Here is a 22,012-nt window from a genome sequence, read left to right as displayed (position 1 = left end):
TTTTTTGGTTTGAATAAAAATTCATTTGTAAAGCCTGAAAATGTGACTAATGAACAGAGATGTTAGTTTAGTGCCAGGAATGTCTGCATTGTTTATTTTGGACCCTATTTTGAAATTGGACTATTTTGCGCTTTGCACTAAATTGGCCAAATTACCAATTTCCGATCACTTTATTTTGTAGTTGAAACAGTTGAGTTGGCAATTTCTTGTGCTCAGTCTATAGGACAGAAGTAATACTAGTGAAATATCTAAGAATTTGGTCACTGAAATAATGTAATTGGCCTAAAATGGGAGTCAAAGTTGGCAAAATCGCCAATGCATAAATATCGCTTACACATCAAAATTCGCGAGAGCATAATTTCGTCAATTTTCCATCAAATTTCGTACTTTTTGTTTTATTACCTTCAGAAAATGATTCTCTACCATTTCATAAGAAAAAATAACCAAATTATCTTTTGAAAATTCTTGGACTCTGGTGTGCACTTCGAAATTTAGCCTCTGGACCCTGAAAGGGTTAACGTGATTAATTCTTTAGAACTTTATCTCGACTCAGAAAAGATTATAAGATACCGATGATGAATTCATAATTCTTCAATACCTAAAGAAGTAATACATCCAATATTGATCCCTAAGAATCATTGGCTAACAAAACTGATTGTTAAAAATGCCCAGAGTAACGTGTTACATGGTGGGGTAGACAAGATTAAGGACCCCAATGGAAATAAGTTAGACAGTCTTCGATGACACTGACTTTTTTGGGTTATCCTGGGTGGCAAATCCTCTGGGGTTAATTGTTTCTTGGTATTCTCAATAAGCCACACCAACAACGGTGCTACAGCAGCAGCAGCTGACAGTGATACAGCAGCAGCAGACGATGCTACAGCAGCAGCAGACGGTACTACAGCAGCAGCAGCAGCAGCTGACGGTGGTACAGCAGCAGCAGCAGCAGCTGACATTGCAGCAGCAGCAGCAGCAGCAGCAGCTGACGGTGGTACAGCAGCAGCAGCAGCTGTACCACCAATAGTAGCGTTGGTTGATTGGGGTTTATTATACAACCTGGCCAGCTCGGAGACACGCACTCCACTTTCATACTTATCAATGATCTTTTTCTTCATCTCTATAGTAATTCTCACCCTTATTGCTGTAGGGTTGGCACTAGAAGCTTTCTTGGGGCCCATGGTCACTTATTTTGCAGATAAAATCACCAAAAACACTGTAATAATACGAAATGTTCCGATTGTATGCTTGGATGTTACCGTGGAGGCTGGCTGGTAAACAATGCCACCGGCGGTGCATGTGAGGCTGGCTAAGGGTGCACATTGGACGCATCTCGGACGAAGAGCGGTGAGCGGGTTTTTGAGCGGTATGCGAGGCAAAATTTTTGCGATAAAAGCGAGCGGTATGCGGACTGAACGTTATGTGATGCGTACGGTATGCGGGGGTCCACTGTACAACCGAAACAGTGAAAGGGTTAATAACCCTACCATACATTTTACCTGGAATACTCAGTAGGCTTATTCCCATATAATTTTTACTCTCTCTTTTGTCTTCCTTCCCTTAATGTAAAGGAACTATGCATGCTCTCTGCTAGTCCCTAGGTACCTTTTCCCATTTAATACATTTACTGAACAAAAGAACCAACCACTCCAAAGCTATATCCTCGCCTGCTTTTATTTTTTTTTTCAACAAACCGTCCATATCCCACCGAGGCAGGGTGACCTAAAAAGAAAAAAGCAGTTTCTCTTTTTTAAAATTAGTAATGTATACAGAATGGATTACTAGCCCCTTGCTTCTGGTTTTTAGTCGTCTCTTATGACAAATATGGCTGATGGAGGAAGAATTCTGTTCCATTTTTCCATGGAGATAAGAAATAAACAAGAATAAGAAATAGTAAGAAAATAGAAGAAAACCCTTCTGGGTATATATATACACACCCCAGAGGGGTGTGTATATATATACAGTGGAACCTCGTCTTTCGTCCGTAATCTGTTCCAGAAGGTCAGTCTAAATACAAAATGGCCGAAATTCGAAACAATATGAAAATCATTAAAATCACTGAGAGTGTCTTATTAGTCTTCAGGACGCCATATTAATAATGATAATAATAATATGCAATAATAATCACTGAGGAGCATTAACTCTTTCAGGGTTGGTCCCGTACTAGTACGGCTTGCACGCCAGGGTTGGTGCCGTACTAGTACACAAATTCTAGTGCCTTCAGATCTAGCAAGAGAAAGCTGGTAGGCCTACATATGAAAGAATGGGTCTACGTGGTCAGTGTGCACAGTATAAAAAAATCCTGCAGCAAACTGTGCATAATGAGAAAAAAAAAAAACTCCAACCATGTTTTTGGTTTAAAACCGATTTTGCAGTGTATTTTCGTATGATATTTATGGTTGTATTCTAGTTTTCCTGATCTCATTTTATAGAATGGAAGACATATTATGGAAATTAAGATGATTTTGATTGGTTTCACAATGGTTCGCGAGGCTATCGGTATCCGATAAGTCCGGTAGCCGATGCATTTGATTGAAAAAAATTTGCCTCGCTTCCCGTTACAAAACCCAGTATGCGATACGATTCGTACAAGACGTGTCCACGTGTGGCCTGAACTGCCCCGTGTGTGCCAGTGTTTACAAGCCAGCCAGTGTGCACGCATCTAAGGATACATTCGGTACACTCCATATTATCCATATTATCACAATTTTTGGTGCTTGTTTCTACAAAATAAGTCACCATGGGCCCCAAAAAAGCTTCTAGTGCCAACCCTTCCAGACCAAGGGTGCTAATGACTATTGAAATGAAGAAAGAGATAATTGCAAAGTACGAAAGTGGAGTGCGTGTGTCGGAGCTGGTCAGGTTGTATAGTAAACCCCAATCAACCATCTCTACTATAATGAGCAGGAAAGCGGAAATCTAGGAAGCTGTTCTTGCAAAAGGTGCAACTGTGATTATGAAACAGCGACCGCAAGTGTTAGAAAATGTTGAGAGACTGTTATTGGTGTGGATAAATGAAAAACAGATAGCACGAGATAGCATCTCTCAAGCGATCATTTGTGAAAAGGCTAGGCAGTTGCATGACGATTTGGTAAAGAAATTGCCTGCAACTAGTGGTGATGTGAGTGAACTTAAGGCCAGCAAAGGTTGGTTTGAAAGATTTAAGAATCGTAGTGGCATACACAGTGTGGTAAGGCATGGTGAGGCTGCCAGTTCAGACCAAAAAGCAGCTGAAAAATATGTGAAAGAATTCAAGGATTACATAGACAGTGAAGACTTAAAACCTGAACAAGTGTTTAATTGCAACGAAACAGGCCTGTTTTGGAAGAAATTGCCAAGCAGGACCTACATTACTAAGGAGGAAAAGGCACTCCCAGGACATAAGCCTATGAAAGACAGGCTTACTCTGTTGATGTGTGCCAATGCTAGTGGTGATTGCAAAGTGAAGCCTTTATTGGTGTATCACTCAGAAACTCCCAGAGCGTTCAGGCAAAAGAATATCCTCAAGGCTAATTTGTGTGTGCTGTGGAGGGCAAACAGTAAGGCATGGGTCACTAGGGACTTTTTCTATGACTGGTTATACCATGCATTTGCCCCCAATGTTAAAAATTACCTAATTGAGAAGAAATTAGACCTTAAGTGCCTCCTGGTATTAGACAATGCCCCTGGTCATCCTACAGACTTGGCAGAGCGACTTTCTGGGGACATGAGCTTTATTAAGGTTAAGTTTTTGCCTCCTAATACCACTCCTCTCCTGCAGCCCATGGACCAGCACGTCATTTCCAACTTCAAGAAACTGTACACAAAAGCTATGTTTGTATTTAGGCTGACCTTCTGGAACAGATTACGGCCGAAAGACGAGGTTCCACACACCCCTCTGGGGTGTGTATATATATACCCAGAAGGGTTTTCTTCTATTTTCTTACTATTTCTTGTTCTTGTTTATTTCTTATCTCCATGGAAAAATGGAACAGAATTCTTCCTCCATCAGCCATATTTGTCGTAAGAGACGACTAAAAACCAGAAGCAAGGGGCTAGTAATCCATTCTGTATACATTACTAATTTTAAAAAAGAGAAACTGCTTTTTTCTTTTTAGGTCACCCTGCCTCGGTGGGATATGGACGGTTTGTTGAAAAAAAAAATAAAAGCAGGCGAGGATATAGCTTTGGAGTGGTTGGTTCTTTTGTTCAGTAAATGTATTAAATGGGAAAAGGTACCTAGGGACTAGCAGAGAGCATGCATAGTTCCTTTACATTAAGGGAAGGAGGACAAAAGAGAGAGTAAAAATTATATGGGAATAAGCCTACTGAGTATTCCAGGTAAAATGTATGGTAGGGTTATTAACCCTTTCACTGTTTTGGTTGTACAGTGGACCCCCGCATACCGTACGCATCACATAACGTTCAATCCGCATACCGCTCGCTTTTATCGCAAAAATTTTGCCTCACATACTGCTCAAAAACCCGCTCACCGCTCTTCGTCCGAGACGCGTCCAATGTGCGCCCTTAGCCAGCCTCACATGTGCCGCCGGTGGCATTGTTTACCAGCCAGCCTCCGCGGTAACATCCAAGCATACAATCGGAACATTTCGTATTATTACAGTGTTTTTGGTGATTTTATCTGCAAAATAAGTGGCCATGGGCCCCAAGAAAGCTTCTAGTGCCAACCCTACAGCAATAAGGGTGAGAATTACTATAGAGATGAAGAAAAAGATCATTGATAAGTATGAAAGTGGAGTGCGTGTCTCCGAGCTGGCCAGGTTGTATAATAAACCCCAATCAACCATCGCTACTATTGGTGGTACAGCTGCTGCTGCTGCTGTACCACCCTCAGCTGCTGCTGCTGCTGCTGCACTGTCAGCTGCTGCTGCTGCTGTACCACCATCAGCTGCTGCTGTAGTACCGTCTCCTGCTGCTGTAGCATCGTCTGCTGCTGCTGTAGCACTGTCAGCTGCTGCTGCTGCTGTAGCACCATCAGCTGCTGCTGCTGCTGTACCACCATCAGCTGCTGCTGCTGCTGCTGTAGTACCGTCTGCTGCTGCTGTAGCATCGTCTGCTGCTGCTGTATCACTGTCAGCTGCTGCTGCTGCTGCTGTAGCACCGTTGTTGGTGTGGCTTATTGAGAATACCAAGAAACAATTAACCCCAGAGGATTTGCCACCCAGGATAACCCAAAAAATTCAGTGTCATCGAAGACTGTCTAACTTATTTCCATTGGGGTCCTTAATCTTGTCTCCCAGGATGCAACCCACACCAGTCGACTAACACCCAGGTGAACAGGGAAAAATGCCTGGAACTAGTGCTCATATTGGTGAATTTAAAGCCAGCAAAGGTTGGTTTGAGAGACTTAAGAATCGTAGTGGCATACACAGTGTGATAAGGCCTGTTCTGGAAGAAAATGCCAAACAGGACCTACAGTACTCAGGAGGAAAAGGCACTCCCAGGACAGTGTCTCATCAGTCATTGCTGCATCTTCAATAAAGGTAAGTGTCATTTATTCTTCATTTAGTAGAGTAGTACATGCACAATATATATTGTGCATGTACTACTCTACTATTGTGCATGTATCCTTCTCTTTGTGTGTAGGAAAATGTATATTTCATGTGGTAAAATTTTTTTTTTCATACTTTTGGGTGTCTTGCACGGATTAATTTGATTTCCATTATTTCTTATGGGGAAAATTCATTCGCATACCGATCATTTCGCATAACAATGAGCCCTCTTGCACGGATTAAAGTCACTATGCGGGGGTCCACTGTATATTGAAATAAACAGAATAAAGAAAATCAGGTCTAATATACATTATTTAGGCATAAATACTGGTTAGAGCCCCCGCTGTAAGTCTGGGGCATTGGTAAATGAGTATGTCGCTATGTGAGGAGAGGCTGTAGTAGTAAACAGGGCAAAATCCAGTACAGTGGACCCTCGGCTAACGAACACATCGCATAATGTTAAATCCACCCAACGAAGCATTTGAGTGAAAAAATTTTGGCCTGGCTAACGATAAAAAACTCGCCCAACGTGATTTGTCCAGTACGCATCCACGTGTGGCCTGAGCGCACCTCAGCTGCCCCGTGTGTGCCATTGTTTACAAGCCAGCCAGTGCGGTCGCATCTACGCATACATTCGGTACATTTCATATTATCACAGTGTTTTTAGTGCTTGTAACTGCAAAGTAAGTCCCCATGGGCCCCAAGAAAGCTTCTAGTGCCAACCCTGTGGTAAAAAGGGTGAGAATTAGTATGGAAATGAAGAATGAGATAATTGCAAAGTACGAAAGTGGAGTGTGTGTCTCGGAGCTGGCCAGGTTGTATACCAAACCTCAATCAACCACCGCTACTATCTTGGCCAACAAAACGGCAATCAAGAAAGTTGTTCTTGCAAAAGGTGCAAGTTTGTTTTCGAAACAGAGATCACAAGTACTCAAAGATGTTGAGAGACTGTTATTGGTGTGGATAAATGAAAATCATATCAGGAGATAACATCTCTCAAGTGATCATATGTGAAAAGGCTAGGAAGTTGCATGATGATATAATTAAAAAAATGCCTCCAACTAGTGGTGATGTGAGTGAATTTAAGGCCAGCAAAGGTTGTATGCCACTGTGATTTAAGAATCGCAGAGGCATACATAGTGTGATAAGGCATGGCGAGACTGCCAGTTTGGACCAAAAAGCGGCTGAAAAACATGTGCAGGAATTCAAGGAGTACATAGAGGCTGAAGGATTGAAACCCCAACAAGTGTTTAATTGTGAAGTGAAATTGAGACACATGTGCAACATCTGGGTATCTTTATTGTAGATGTTTTGCCATCCAATGGCTTTATCAATACAAATTCCAGGACATAACTTGAAGACAGGAGAACTATGTACAGAAGATGAGGTAATCAGTCCCTCAACCTAGCAGTAGGTGCGAAGAGCACCATAGTCGTGGAGATTCTGAAGCAGAAGCAAGGTGCCTGACGCTTATATAGCAACATCAGGTGACAAAACAGGCCTGTTTTGGAAGAAAATGCCAAAAAAGAACCTACATTACTCAGGAGGAAAAGGCACTCCCAGGACATAAGCCTATGAAAGACAGGCTTCCTCTTTTGTTGTGTGGTAATGCTAGTGGTGACTGCAAAGTGAAGCCTTTATTGGTGTATCACTCTGAAACTCCCAGAGCGTTCAGGAAAAAGAATGTCCTCAAGGCTAATTTGTGTGTGCTGTGGAGGGCAAGCAGTAAGGCATGGATCACTAGGGGCTTTTTCTATGACTGGTTACACCATGCATTTGCCACCACTGTGAAAAATTCCCTAATGGAAAAGAAATTGGACCTTAAGTGCCTCCTGGTATTAGACAATGCTCCTGGTCATCCTTCAGACTTGGTAGAGCGAATTTCTGGAGAAGTGAGCTATATCAAAATGAAGTTTTTGCCTCCTAATACAACTCCTCTCCTGCAGCTCATGGACCAGCAGGTCATTTCAAACTTCAAAAAACTCTACACAAAAGCTATGTTTCAAAAGTACTTTAAAGTGACCTCAGACACTTGACTGACCCTAAGAGAGTTTTGGAAAGATCACTTTAGTATCCTCAGTTGCATAAACCTTATAGGTAAGGCTTGGGAGGGAGTGACTAAGAGGCCTTGAACTCTGCTTGGAGGAAATTGTAGCCAGAATGTGTAGAAGAGGGATTTTGAAGGGTTTGGGTATAACCCTGAGATGCCTATGTCAGTTGTGGAATCTATTGTGGCATTGGGGAAGTCCTTGGGGCTGGAGGTTAGTGGGGAGGATGTAGAAGAGTTGGTGGAGGAGAACAATGAAGAACTAACCACTGATGTGATGGAAGAGCATCTGCAACAGCAAGAGGCCAGACCTGGGGGAACTGCTTCAGAGGAGGGGAGAGAGAAATTGAAGAAGTTGCCTACTTCAAAGATTAAGGAAATGTGTACAAAGTGGGTTGAACTGCAAACCTTTATGGATGAAAATCACCCTAACACAGCTATTGTAAGCCGTGCTAGTGACTGTTACAATGACAATGTTGTGGCCCGTTTTAGGCAAATCTTAAAGGAACGCGAGGTACAGAGCTCTATGGACAGATTTGTTGTGCAACAGAGGTTCAGCGACTCTCAAGCTGGTCCTTGTGGCATTAAAAGAAGAAAGGAAGTAACCCTGGAAAAGGACTTGCTACCTCAAGCCCTCACATCTTCAATAAAGGTAAGTGTCATGTATTCTTTGTTTAGTACAGTAGTAACTGTGCATGTCTTCTTTTTGTGTGTAGGAAAATGTATATTTCATGTGGTAATTTTTTTTTTTTTTTTCATAATTTAGGGTGTCAGGAATGGATTAATTTGACTTCCATTATTTCTTATAGGGAAAATTAATTCAGCTAACGATAATTTCATCTAATGATGAGCTCTCAGGAACGGATTAATATCATTAGCTGAGGGTCCACTGTACTAGCAAAGTAAAAATCTCGGTACCCCAAGGCATGGTCCTGGCACCTTTACTGTTTCTTATCCAATTTTGTATAATTATTTCCAGATAATAGGTTGGCAGACAGCAGATGCCCAGGGAAGTACTACCGTCCTGCCATGAGAGTGTAAAACAGAAGCCTGCAATTATTTTACATGATGGTAGGATTACTGTTGTCTTTTTTCTGTCTCATAAATATGAAAGATTTCAGGTATGTCTTGCTACTTCTACTTACGCTTGGGTCACACTACACATGTATATACAAGTGTATATACATACAGTAAGGCCCCACTTTACGGCGTTTTGCCTTACAGCGTTCTGCTAATACGGCGATGTCAAATTATGACCAAAATTTGCTAAACGGCAAGCTGTCTTTCAAATACAGCGCCCCCACCCGGTTTGTTTACATTTTCCGTGACATCTATTATGTCAGGAAACTTTCCAAAATTTCAAGTGTTTTAAAGTTACTGCATATTTTATATGTACTTTGATAATTACACTTATGTGTACCTGTACCTAAATATACTTACACACTGTGCTGGTGTGCAGGTATACATTAAAATCACTAAGTCTCTCTCTATCCATGACGCCAATACTACGTAATAATAATCACTCTTGGGCACACTAAATGTCTTTACATCAATATAGGCATTTTCATTAATCCATCTATGATATTTTCCTCAAAATTATATATGAAACCCTTTATATAGCACATAAACATGATACATACACTCACAGAATAAAAATTGATGTAAATATAAGATTTGTTTACAAAGCAGCTGTGTAGGGAGTGTCGGAAGAATTACGTTTTCTCTAGTCAAACTGGGGGATAACTGTAGAAAAATATTCTTTTCGTATGTCTTTACTCTATATATAGCAATTCACGACCCTTGTGGGTTTAGTGCTTATTATAATAATAATAATATTATTATTATTATTATTATTATTATCTTCATTCACTCAAAAAATGGTGTGTTGCTGTTTGTTTATTCTGTACTAACTTGTACAACTTGTACACAATGTGAGAGTATTTGCACTGCGAGGTAATTATTATTATTATAAAAAAATATTGAGGCAAAAGTTTTACAAACTCTTACAAACATATGTGAAGGAACTAAAAGTAGACACACATTAATACGCATTTATTTCGCCTGACCAAGTGATCACCCACTACCTATTTAGTTTGTATTCTTACATTGTGTGAACTCTGTATCTTGTTCTCTCTCTCGTTTACTCTTTTTCGTTAACTAGTTGGCTCTCATTGACGATGGCGCCTAAGGTTAGCTGTGATAAAAAGAGAAGTCGTAAGCCTCTTGCTTTAAGTGCCAAGTTAGAGGATGATGGTGTGCCATTCTGATTTTATTCTATAAACACCCTGCCACTCACCTCTCACACATTAATATTAATATTTTAAGGTAAGTAATAAGTGTACTCTGTGTGTATCATACCTTTTATTGTGTTTTTAATGCCTATTTCTATTGCTAACTTAATGTAAGTTAGTGTAAACCTGTTGTCTGGCATTTATTGCATATTTTATGTGTGATCTGATAATAATACTTGTGGAGCCGTGTGGTAGCCGGGTGAAGGGACAACATTACGTTTTCTCTGCTCAGGCATCAGAGAAAACTCCGCTTTTGTTTACAATTTTAGGCATGAATTATTCATTACTTCTACCTTCATTTATGATGGCATCTCAAGGTAGTTGTTAGAAATGATTAAATTCAGTGAGCAAGGTATGTCGATGTTAATAATATGGCTCTGGGCCAGTGTAGGTAGCCGGTAGGTGTAGCCCAGGCGGGCTACACCTACCGGCTACCTACACTGACTTCCTACAAATAAATACTACTCACCTCTCTTCCTATATTAAGACTACACATATTTTAAGGTAAATAATGAGTGTACTGTATGTGTATTTTACCTCTCTGGGATGTTTTAAACATCATATATTAAGTATGAGATGGGGAGCCAGGGCTACCTACACCTGGGCTACCTGCACCTGACTTCCTACAAGTACTACTCACCTCTCTCCCTACATTAAGATTACAAATACTTTAAAGTAAGTAATGAATTTACTGTGAATGTATTTTACTTTGTGTGTTTTTAATGCCTAGTTCTATTACTAACTTAATATAATTTAGTGTAAACTTGTTGCCTGGCATTTACATGCATTTATAAATGGAAAAAATGGAGTTCTGCTTTCCGGCGATGTCTGCTTTCCGGCGACAGCCTGGAACCTAACCCGCCGTATAAGTGGGGCCCTACTGTACTAGGGTTATAACTTTTTTACTTTTTTTTCCAAATAAAACATCTTATGTGTCATAAATCGCTGAACTTTTGTTTAAAAACAATGGAAAAGTCCCTAATTCCTCTCAGTTTTCAAAAAAAGTCACCCCTTAAATAAAAACTATGAATCACCATATACCTGCATTACTACTCATAAGTAGCAACTCAGAAAATTACTAACTGGCAACTCTATATACAGTGGACCCCCGGTTTACGATATTATTTCATTCCAGAAGTATGTTCAGGTGCCAGTACTGACCGAATTTGTTCCCATAAGGAATATTGTGAATTAGATTAGTCCATTTCAGACCCCCAAACATACAAATACAAACGCACTTACATAAATACACTTACATAATGGGTCGCATTGGGAGCTGATCGTAAACCAGGGGTCCACTGTACTGGTGTCTACTATTGTTGTCATCATTTTCTCATGATATTTCACAGAGGAGTGTATCAGTGAGCACCGCTTGTCAGACAATACATTTACAGGTACAGCCTAACAGTGAGGGTTTTGTCATTATTGGACATTCATGTCACTGAAAACTTTTACAGTTTTCAGAAATGTTAAGAAATTTATGAAGTGGTATAGAAGTTTGTAAAACAATCGAAATCCTGGCATACATAAAAAGCTTTATGAGCAAACAAATCAACTTACTGTCGTCATATCTGTTTCAGAAATTCAGAATTAATTATAATGTCACACAAGAAAAGTGATACAGTGGTACCTTGAATTTTGGCCATAAATCATTCCAGAAGGCTGTTCAAGTGCCGTTACCGAACAAATTTGTTCCCTTAAGGAATGATGAAAATTAGATTAGTCCATTTCAGACCCCCAAAAATACACTTACAAAAGCACTTACAAAAATACACTTACATAATTGTGATGAATGATTTAGAAAACCAACAAGTTGAAGAATTGAGACACTTATGTAACACATGGGAATCTTTATTGAAGAAGCGTTTACCAGACAGTGGCTTCATCAGTCCAGTACAAAACAGGAAGGAATAAGGAGAGGAGGAGTTTGAGATAATCAGTCCCTCAGCCTGGAGTCAATGTGTTCAGTCCATCACTCTTGCCACAGATGGCTTATATACTGCAGTCAGGTGAGTCGAAGCAGGAAGAGGCGGAATCACAGTGGGACCTGCAACTAGTTTAAGTAGGTCTTCGTCCCAGTGTTGAATAAGAGTTGAAAAATTCTTTGTATCAAGATCCCATGATGTTACAGTGTCTGACAGATGTGATGAATGGTTTAGAAAACATCATGGGAACTTGATACAAAGAATTCTTCAACTCTTGTCCAACATTTGGATGAAGATCTACTTACACTAGTGGATGGTCCCACTGTAATCCTTCCTCCTCTTGCTTCGACTCACCTGACTGCAGTATATAAGCCATCTGTCTGGCCCTGTGCTGAACTTCCTACGAAAGCAATGGACTGAACACATTGATTCCAGGCTGAGGGACTGATTACCTCAAACTCCTCCTCTCCTTATACCTTCCTGCTTTGTATTGGACTGATGAAGCCACTGTGTGGCAAAACGTTTCTTCAGTAAAGTTTCCCATGTTGCATAAGTGTCTCAACTCTTCAACTTACATAACTGTTTGAGTTGGGAGCTGTTTGAAATACGAGGTACCACTGTACTACCACAAAGAAGGACAAAGATATCTGGACCAATAATTTGGTGGGAAAAATGGAGAGTACCTCTCCAAACCCAAATCATTGGATTGTACCAATTTCTTGGAATAGAAATCAAAGGAAGAAAGGAGCAAATAGTGAAAATTTCCAAAGAAGTTAAGGATTAAGGTGAATTTTCCACATGTGTCAGATCAAGTAATACAAGCAAAGCTTGACAAGGTGATGAAGACTTTATGATGAATGTGTCAGGAGGGGAAAATATGATGACCTGAATGAAGTTTTTGATATCACAAAAGTAAATGGCCAATGGTTATCCTCTGAAGACAAACTGCAGTACCAGCTTCAAGTGGAAAGCAAAGGAGGAGTGGGGTACTCTACAGGTCAAGTTGCAAGTGAAAAAACTATTCATCTTTCTAAAAGACAAACTGTCCGCTAAATCAGCTTCAGCATCAACATCTTACGATCATGCATCGAGTGAAGAATTATGAGGAACTAAAGGCACAGTTTATTAATGGAACAGAAGAGATCCTCCATAAATCAGGATGGAGAGATATGAAGTTTTTGTACTATTTAACACAAGTGATTAGATTCTTTGAAGAAAAAGGGCATTTTCCTTTGATTAACATTCAGAAAACTCCAAACATCAGCACTGCGAGGTGGAATTCAAGAGCCATTCTAGCATTCATTCTTATACCTACAAGACGGAAGACTTTGGAGAAGATATGCAGATTCATTTCATACACCTGGGCTGATTATTGGTTTACTGGTCAGATGTACGATGAAAATGACTTCAAGAATTTGTCAGAAATAATGAAACATTACAAAAAAAGCACTGAACTAATTGAAAAATCACTGGAAGCATGAGCTGTCCACACTCAGTATAACAAGAAGTAATCAGTGTGCTGAATGTGCAATCAAAGTTATGCAGGAACTGTATGCTGCCTGGGTAAACAAAAAACTGCAACTTCGGTTTATTCTAAGCAATAAGTAGTAATATATGTACGAACATGATAACAATGATTCTGTAAGCTGTTTCATTTGTTATTAATATTACATTCAACATGCATTCAAGTTATTTGTTTTCGTTAAAAGATATTGATATGAAAGGTCGTTTCTTTGCTTTTAGGTAAACGTTCATCTGATTAAGGTACAGGAATATCATGTTGTAAAAAAGTTATATCCCTAATACACACACACACACCCCTCTGGGTCTTCTTCCATTTTCTTACTAATTCTTGTTCTTGTTTATTTCCTCTTATCTCCATGGGTATGTGGAACAGAATTCTTCCTTCATAAGCCATGCATACTGTAAGAGGCAATACACAAATAACCCACACATAAAAGAGAGAAGCTTACGACGGCATTTCGGTCCGACTTGGACCATTTACAAAGTCACAAATTTACAAAGTGACTTTGTAAATGGTCCAAGTCGGACCGAAACATCATCGTAAGCTTCTCTCTTTTATGTGCGGGTTATTTGTGTATCGTTCCAGTCACAGTATTGTGCCTTTTTTTGTTATTTGTAAGAGGCGACTAACATGCCGGGAGCAAGGGGGCTAGTAACCCCTTCTGTATACATTAAAAAGATAAATTTTTGTTTTCTTTTTGGGCCACCCTGCTCCAGTGGGATGTGGCCAGTTTGTTGAAAGAAGAATACTAAAACAAGGATGGAAATAGCTTTGGCATCAGACAAAGAAAAATTGCAATAAGATATAAAAAAAGTTTACCAGTGGGCAGTGGAGAATAACATAACTTTCAACGGTGAAAAAATACAAATGAGTAGGTATGGAAAGAATGAGGAACTTATAAGGGACACTGTATACAAAATATAAGATCACCAAACAGAGTGAAAGGAACATGTGAAAGAACTAGGTGTAATAATGTCAAATGACCTTTCTTTAAAGAACACAAGAAGGCATATGTCATGTAAGCCAGGAAAATGATGGGGTGGATAATGAGAACTTTCAAAATAGGGGAAATTGTGCCAATAGTGACACTATTCAAATCATCTCTACTCTCTCACTTAGACTCTTATTCAGTGTTGATGGTTACATTCAAGGAAGGAGAGAGAACTGAGCTAGAACAGATACCGAGATCATTAATAACCCATTAAGAACCAATAAAGCATTTAAATTACTGCATCAAAGTATAAAATAAATACTCACTGGAGCAGAAAGAGGGATACCTGATAATTTATGCCTGGAAGGTACTTGAGGAATTAGTCTCAAACCTCCACACTACTATAGCAATGCAATGAGAGAGAGAGGATAAAATTTAAAATATTATTATTATCATCACACTGGCCGATTTCCACCAAGGCAGGGTGGCCCGAAAAAGAAAAACTTTCACCATCATTCACTCCATCACTGTCTTGCCAGAAGGGGGCTTTACACTAGTTTTTAAACTGCAACATTAACACCCCTCCTTCAGAGTGCAGGCACTGTACTTCCCATCTCCAGGACTCAAGTCTGGCCTGCCGGTTTCCCTGAACCCCTTCATAAATGTTACTTTGCTCACACTCCAACAGCACGTCAAGTATTAAAAACCATTCGTCTCCATTCACTCCTATCAAACACGCTCACGCACGCCTGCTGGAAGTCCAAGCCCCTCGCACACAAAACCTCCTTTACCCCCTCCCTCCAACCTTTCCTAGGCCGACCCCTACCCCGCCTTCCTTCCACTACAGACTGATACACTCTTGAAGTCATTCTGTTTCGCTCCATTCTCTCTACATGTCCGAACCACTTCAACAACCCTTCCTCAGCCCTCTGGACGACAGTTTTGGTAATCCCGCACCTCCTCCTAACTTCCAAACTACGAATTCTCTGCATTATATTCACACCACACATTGCCCTCAGACATGACATCTCCACTGCCTCCAGCCTTCTCCTTGCTGCAACATTCATCACCCATGCTTCACACCCATATAAGAGTGTTGGTAAAACTATACTCTCATACATTCCCCTCTTTGCCTCCAAAGACAAAGTTCTTTGTCTCCACAGACTCCTAAGTGCACCACTCACCCTTTTCCCCTCATCAATTCTATGATTCACCTCATCCTTCATAGACCCATCTGCTGACACGTCCACTCCCAAATATCTGAATACATTCACCTCCTCCATACTCTCTCCCTCCAATCTGATATCCAATCTTTCATCACCTAATATTTTTGTTATCCTCATAACATTACTCTTTCCTGTATTCACTTTTAATTTTCTTCTTTTGCACACCCTACCAAATTCATCCACCAATCTCTGCAACTTCTCTTCAGAATCTCCCAAGAGCACAGTGTCATCAGCAAAGAGCAACTGTGACAACTCCCACTTTATGTGTGATTCTTTATCTTTTAACTCCACGCCTATTGTCAAGACCCTCGCATTTACTTCTCTTACAACCCCATCTATAAATATATTAAACAACCACGGTGACATCACACATCCTTGTCTAAGGCCTACTTTTACTGGGAAATAATTTCCCTCTTTCCTATGTACTCTAACTTGAGCCTCACTATCCTCATAAAAACTCTTCACTGCTTTCAGTAACCTACCTCCTACACCATACACCTGCAACATCTGCCACATTGCCCCCCTATCCACCCTGTCATACGCCTTTTCCAAATCCATAAATGCCACAAAGACCTCTTTAGCCTTATCTAAATACTGTTCACTTATATGTTTCACTGTAAACACCTGGTCCACACACCCCCTACCTTTCCTAAAGCCTCCTTGTTCATCTGCTATCCTATTCTCAGTCTTACTCTTAATTCTTTCAATAATAACTCTACCATACACTTTACCAGGTATACTCAACAGACTTATCCCCCTATAATTTTTGCACTCTCTTTTGTCCCCTTTGCCTTTATACAAAGGAACTATGCATGCTCTCTGCCAATCCCTAGGTACCTTACCCTCTTCCATACATTTATTAAATAATTGCACCAACCACTCCAAAACTATACCCCCACCTGCTTTTAACATTTCTATCTTTATCCAATCAATCCCGGCTGCCTTACCCCCTTTCATTTTACCTACTGCCTTATGAAAATCTGGGGTGCTGTAAGCATAAAGAGAACACTGTATGAACATCCTTGGGCCCAAACTATTCAACATTCTACTACACATCAAAAATGCTGTAGCAACAAATGTAGTAGGCTTCAAGGGAAACTAAGCTTCTCCACCAAGTGTTGGATCAACCAGGCTGTGATGGATATGTGGGCCATAGGGCCACCAATAACAAACTGGCCCCAAGTAAGGCTGCAGTTGTAGGAAAACTCTCAAAACCCATCAATGATATATGTCAAAGATATGAAGGCATTCCTCAGATGAATCAAAGTAAAGAAAACGGTGAAGACGACAGTAATGGTGGCATAATTTTGATGTGAAGAGTTCATCAGCCTTGGTAGGTGGTGGTCAGGGTATATAACAAAACACACATTATCATCATCTTACCGGTTTGTTTTAAAATTTCCTCATGTTTTCCAAGTGTCTGACTATATTATCCATTATTTACAATGGCTGCATATTATGATGTTCTGACGAAGGTCAAGAAGATGGCCTTGTCTTTCCCTCCTGCCACAATTATAATTATTCTAGTTGAATCATCTTTTCATATCCCTCATATTTATAAAGTACAAGACTTTACAAATAATTATCAGCAAGTGAATCTGTCCTCTTCTGAACCTACCTTAGTAACAGCATTTAATGCCAGCCATGAGGTCTTGAGTATTTCTTCATCTTTGTGAGTGAAGAGGTGGATGAGGCCACGTAGAAGCTGGGGTACATAGTCGCTGTAGTCTGCCCGGGTGTTGGAACAAAAAGCTAACAACAAAGCTACAGCAGCCTGAGCAACACCCAAGTTACTGCCCCTAAAGTAGAAAACACAACACAATATTACAACACAGCACAACAAATAATAGTCATGAGATCTGGCTACTCCTAATGAGAAAACTATTTTAATTAAATAATATAACTCATAAAAGTAACTTATACAGTGAAGCAAGTTATTATATGTACATCACTACACTGTTAAAACCTTGTATATTATATGCATATCTCTAAACAGTTTATTTTATCACAATGAATAAGATGCATATACAGTGGACCCTCGACCAACGATATTAATCCGTTCCTGAGAGCTCATCGTTAATCAAAATTATCGTTAGTCGAGTTAATTTTCCCCATAAGAAATAATGGAAATCAAATTAATCCGTGCAAGACACCCAAAAGTATTAAAAAAAAAAAATTTTACCACATGAAATATTAATTTTAATACACACAAACTGAAGAAGACATGCACAGTTACATGACACTTACCTATATTGAAGATCTGGTGATGATTGATGGGATGGGAGGAGAGGAGAGTGTTGATGGTGTTAGTGTTTAGAAGGGGAATCCCCTTCCATTAGGACTTGAGGTGGCAAGTCCTTTTTTGGGGTTACTTCCCTTCTTCTTTTAAAGCCACTAGGACCAGCTTGAGAGTCACTGGACCTCTGTCGTATAACATATCTGTCCATAGAGGCCTGTACCTCCCGTTCCTTTATGACATTCCTGAAGTGTTTCACAACATTGTCAGTGTCACAATTAAACACTTGTTCAGGTTTCAATTCTTCACTGTCTATGTACTCCTTGAATTCCTGCACATATTTTTCAGCTGCTTTTTGGTCCAAACTGGCAGCCTCACCATGCCTTATCACACTATGTATGCCACTACGATTCTTAAATCTCTCAAACCAACCTTTGCTGGCCTTAAATTTACTCACATCACCACTAGTTGCTGGCATTTTTCTAATTAAATCCTCATGCAACTTCCTAGCCTTTTCACATATGATCGCTTGAGAGATGCTATCTCCTGCTATCTGTTTTTCATTTATCCACACCAATAACAGTCTATCAACATCTTCTATCACTTGCAATCTCAGTTTCGAAAACATAGTTGCACCTTTGGCAAGAACAGCTTCCTTGACTGCCGTTTTCTTGGCCACAATAGTAGCGATGGTTGATTGGGGTTTTGTGTACAACCTGGCCAGCTCGGAGACACGCACTCCACTTTTATACTTAGCAATGATCTCTTTCTTCATATCCATAGTAATTCTCACCCTTTTTGCTGTAGGGTTGGCACTACAAGCTTTCTTGGGGCCCATGGTGACTCATTTTGCAGGTGCAATCACTAAAAAGGCTGTGATAATATGAAATGTTCCAATTGTATGCTTGGAAGCGACCGTGGTGGCTGGCTGGCTTGTAAACACTGCCCAGAAGTGGACACGTCTCGGATGGAACAAATAGCGTTGGTCAAATTTTTTAGCGTTAGTCGAGGCAAAATTTTTGCGTTAAAATGTATCGCTAGTCGGATTTATCGTTAATCGATGCCAACGTTGGTCGAGGGTCCACTGTATAACATTAGAATATCTTTTTTGATGAAATATTTGGCCTGTGCAACAGACTTCCTCAGTTGAATTTCTCCAGTTTAACACTTTCAAGACTCCCAAAATTAAAATGGCTGACATTGTCAGGATTTAAAAAAAAATTATCCTGAAATGGTAGAGAATCTTTTTCTGAAGCTAACAAGACTAAAAATATGAAATATGATGGAAGGTGACATAATTAAAAAAGTGCAAAGTTGGCAGTCTGGATGCAATTTATGTATTGGAGATTTCTCCCAATTTAAGTCTTACTTTAACCCTTAAACTGTCCAAACATAGATCTATGTTTTTTCAACATTTGAAAGTATGTAAAAAACGTAGATCTTTTTTTTACATTTGAAAACGTGTAAAAAATTTTGATCTACGTTTTTTTTGTTATATTTGAAAATATGTAAAAAAACGTAGATCTACTTTTGGAGCACTACGCATGCGAACATAGATCTGTTTGGACAGTTTAAGGGTTAAGCCAATTCCATTGCTCAAATTAACCAAATTCTTAGCTATTTCATTAATATGCCTTGAGTTTTATGAATTGAAGACAAGAAACTGCACATTCAACTATCAGAATTACCCTATAAAGTCCACAGAAGTCGGTAATTTGGCCAATTTTACACAAAAACAAATTCAAATTTAAAAATAGAATCCAAAATAAACAATGTATGTATGCCAGTAACTAAAGCAACCTACTGTCTGTTCATATATCACATCCTCAGGCCCTCTATTTTGAACCTATCACAAAAATTAAAAGTTTTATCCTATTTCTGGGATAATGAAATAACCAGGAATGATTGGTCATGGTTTAAGGCATCCCAATAATTGAAGCAGACCTAGTAAAAACACATAAAATAGACCAGGGTTGTAGGGGTCCTTTACTGTTCAGGAAAATCCTCAAAAATCAAATATTTCCACTACTTTGGCATCAATTTCAAGCTACTTCCGGCATTCAATCTAAATTATATCTACTCAGTAGTGTGTTTTCCATTCTATCAAGAGATACCAAGAAACAGCCAATAAAGCCATAAAAACTATCCTAGAAAACACCTCTGTAGGTGTTTTAACCAAATATAAGCTAAGAGGTTTGCTTTACCCATCATGCACTGCATGAGGCAAGATTATTTTATTACCATGAACACTCACCTCACACACCCATCCTTTCATGTCTAGGTCAAAATTTACTGAGTGATGTGCTTAAAATATAGATCTACATGAGACACACTGGTGTTAATAACATAGCTCTACATAAGAAACAGTGAAAGGGTTGAAAACTGCTTCTGTATTCAACTGAAGCATCCTGCTGTACAGGTGAGATTTTGTTTAACACTTGGGTATTGAATACCAGTAATAAAGTGATTTTATCATGTTCACTTTGCATTACAAAATCACACATCTCTACAAACTAGCTCTAATTTAACTTAATAATTATAGAGGTTGGCCATCACTGACCCATCAGCCATTAATCCGGTTCCATCACCAATCCTGCACTAATTTCGGCTAGCATAATTTCGAATTTCCAGGTTGCCTCACCAACCTGCTGTTACTTGCTGCATAAACACTGTTGGTGTCATTGTTACAACCTGCTCACTTTAACCCAGCTACGGTTCCATTGAATAAAGGAAATGCTTCTCGTGTGAAGTGCAAACACCATACATCCTGCAGCACACAGTGAATAATGAGAAAAAAAAAACAGCGACCGTGTTTTTGGTGTAAAACAGCAACTTTGCAGTGTATTTTTGTATGTTTTTTATAGTTGTATTCTCATTTTTTTCATCTCATTTTATAGAATGGAAGATATATTACAGAAACAGACATGATTTTGATTGGTTTCAGGGTGGAAAGTACCCTGAAATTGAGCTCAAAGTAGCAGAAATGTTAGATTTGTGCCAATGTTCAGGAGTAAACAAATCACATGATGCATCCAATACACATCAACTGGTGGGTCTAATATGCATTCACAAATGTACTGATATTATTTATACTGTTACAATAATGCAGTAGTCTGCATAACAGTAAATCTTCTATTTTTTGTGTGAATAAAAATTCAGAATGTAAAGCAAGCATAATATAAGGTGCCTGGAGATGTGACTAATGGAGAGAAAATGTCATTTTAGTGCCAGGAATGTCTGCATGTTCATTCTGGACCCTATTTTGAAATTAGCATCTCTTGAAATTTGTGAAATTGGCCAAATTACTAATTTCTGATCACTTCATTGGGTAGCTGAAATAGGTAAACGGATGATTTCTTGTAATCAATAGACAAAATAGGAGGAATACTAGCGAAATAGCATTGAGTTTGTTTGATTCGAACAATGGAATTGGCCAAAATTAGGGTGTTTGGTGGGCAAAATCGCTGATGCGTAAATATCGCTGAGACTGCTAACTTTGCGAGAGCAAATTTCATACTTTTGGTTTCATTACCTTTGGAAAAAGATTCTCTATCATTTCATAAGATAAAATCATTTTTGTTTTTTAAATTCTTTGACACCAGGAGTAAGTGTGCAAGCAGGGGTTGCAACAGTGAAAGGGCTAATTAACTTGTACTGATTTATGGGGTATTTTAAAGGTAGCATGAGATGGTTAGCTGTTGGGTTAAGTGTATTCTAACCTAACCACTCTGTAATCCAGCAAAATCACTAATCCGGCACCCTACAGGTCCCGATGACACCAGATTAGTGATGGTCAACCTGTACTATAAATTATTATTCATTAATATTGAATTGAACATATCCACAAAAATAACATACATTTCATCACAGTTAAATAAATTATAAGAGATGTTAAAAACGTGATGTGCTTTATACAAAATTTGTTCACAATCACACAAGTTTACATATGAACGTACTTTGAATGTTGTAGTAGTTCATCCACAATGGTTGTTACTCCAGCTTCATCAGTGACAGCAAGAACAACACCCTGGCAGTGGCTCAGAGCCTCATCATACTCTGGAGTGCCGGCTGTATCACTCAGGGCACCAAGCAAGGCCACAAGTATCTTGCACAGGTGTCGTGTCAGTGTGTCACCAGCCACAGACGCAAGAATACACAGAGCTTGTGTGTTAACAGGCGGTGTAGTCAACTGTTCAGTAGACAAAATGTGTCAACCACTGAGGTAAAGATAAGCATCAATAATAAAGTTATTTCACTTGCAATGTGCCTGTGATTGCTTGTGAGGACTCTTGTACTCCAGCAGGTTAAAGTCAAGCTTCCTTGTTACTTACCAGGTCAACGA

The 22,012-nt window shown here is 39.4% G+C and overlaps 1 protein-coding gene across 1 annotated transcript in view; it reads right to left on the bottom strand.

The window, feature by feature from the left end:
• Positions 1-21,859, bottom strand: part of LOC128685516 (stalled ribosome sensor GCN1) — a gene marked incomplete at its 5' end in the record, with an annotated part of 74,614 nt that extends 52,755 nt beyond the window's left edge. The window contains 2 exon segments of the mRNA XM_070080896.1: positions 17,053-17,233; positions 21,627-21,859. Coding sequence (XP_069936997.1) covers positions 17,053-17,233; positions 21,627-21,859 — 414 coding nt within the window.
• Between the last annotated feature and the right edge of the window lie 153 nt (positions 21,860-22,012).

The sequence above is a fragment of the Cherax quadricarinatus genome, unplaced genomic scaffold (genome assembly GCF_038502225.1).
Source record: "Cherax quadricarinatus isolate ZL_2023a unplaced genomic scaffold, ASM3850222v1 Contig1202, whole genome shotgun sequence".
Taxonomy (NCBI): Eukaryota; Metazoa; Arthropoda; class Malacostraca; order Decapoda; family Parastacidae; genus Cherax; species Cherax quadricarinatus.
Note: the sequence above shows the minus strand (reverse complement) of the source record. Positions and strands in the feature narration are given on the sequence as shown.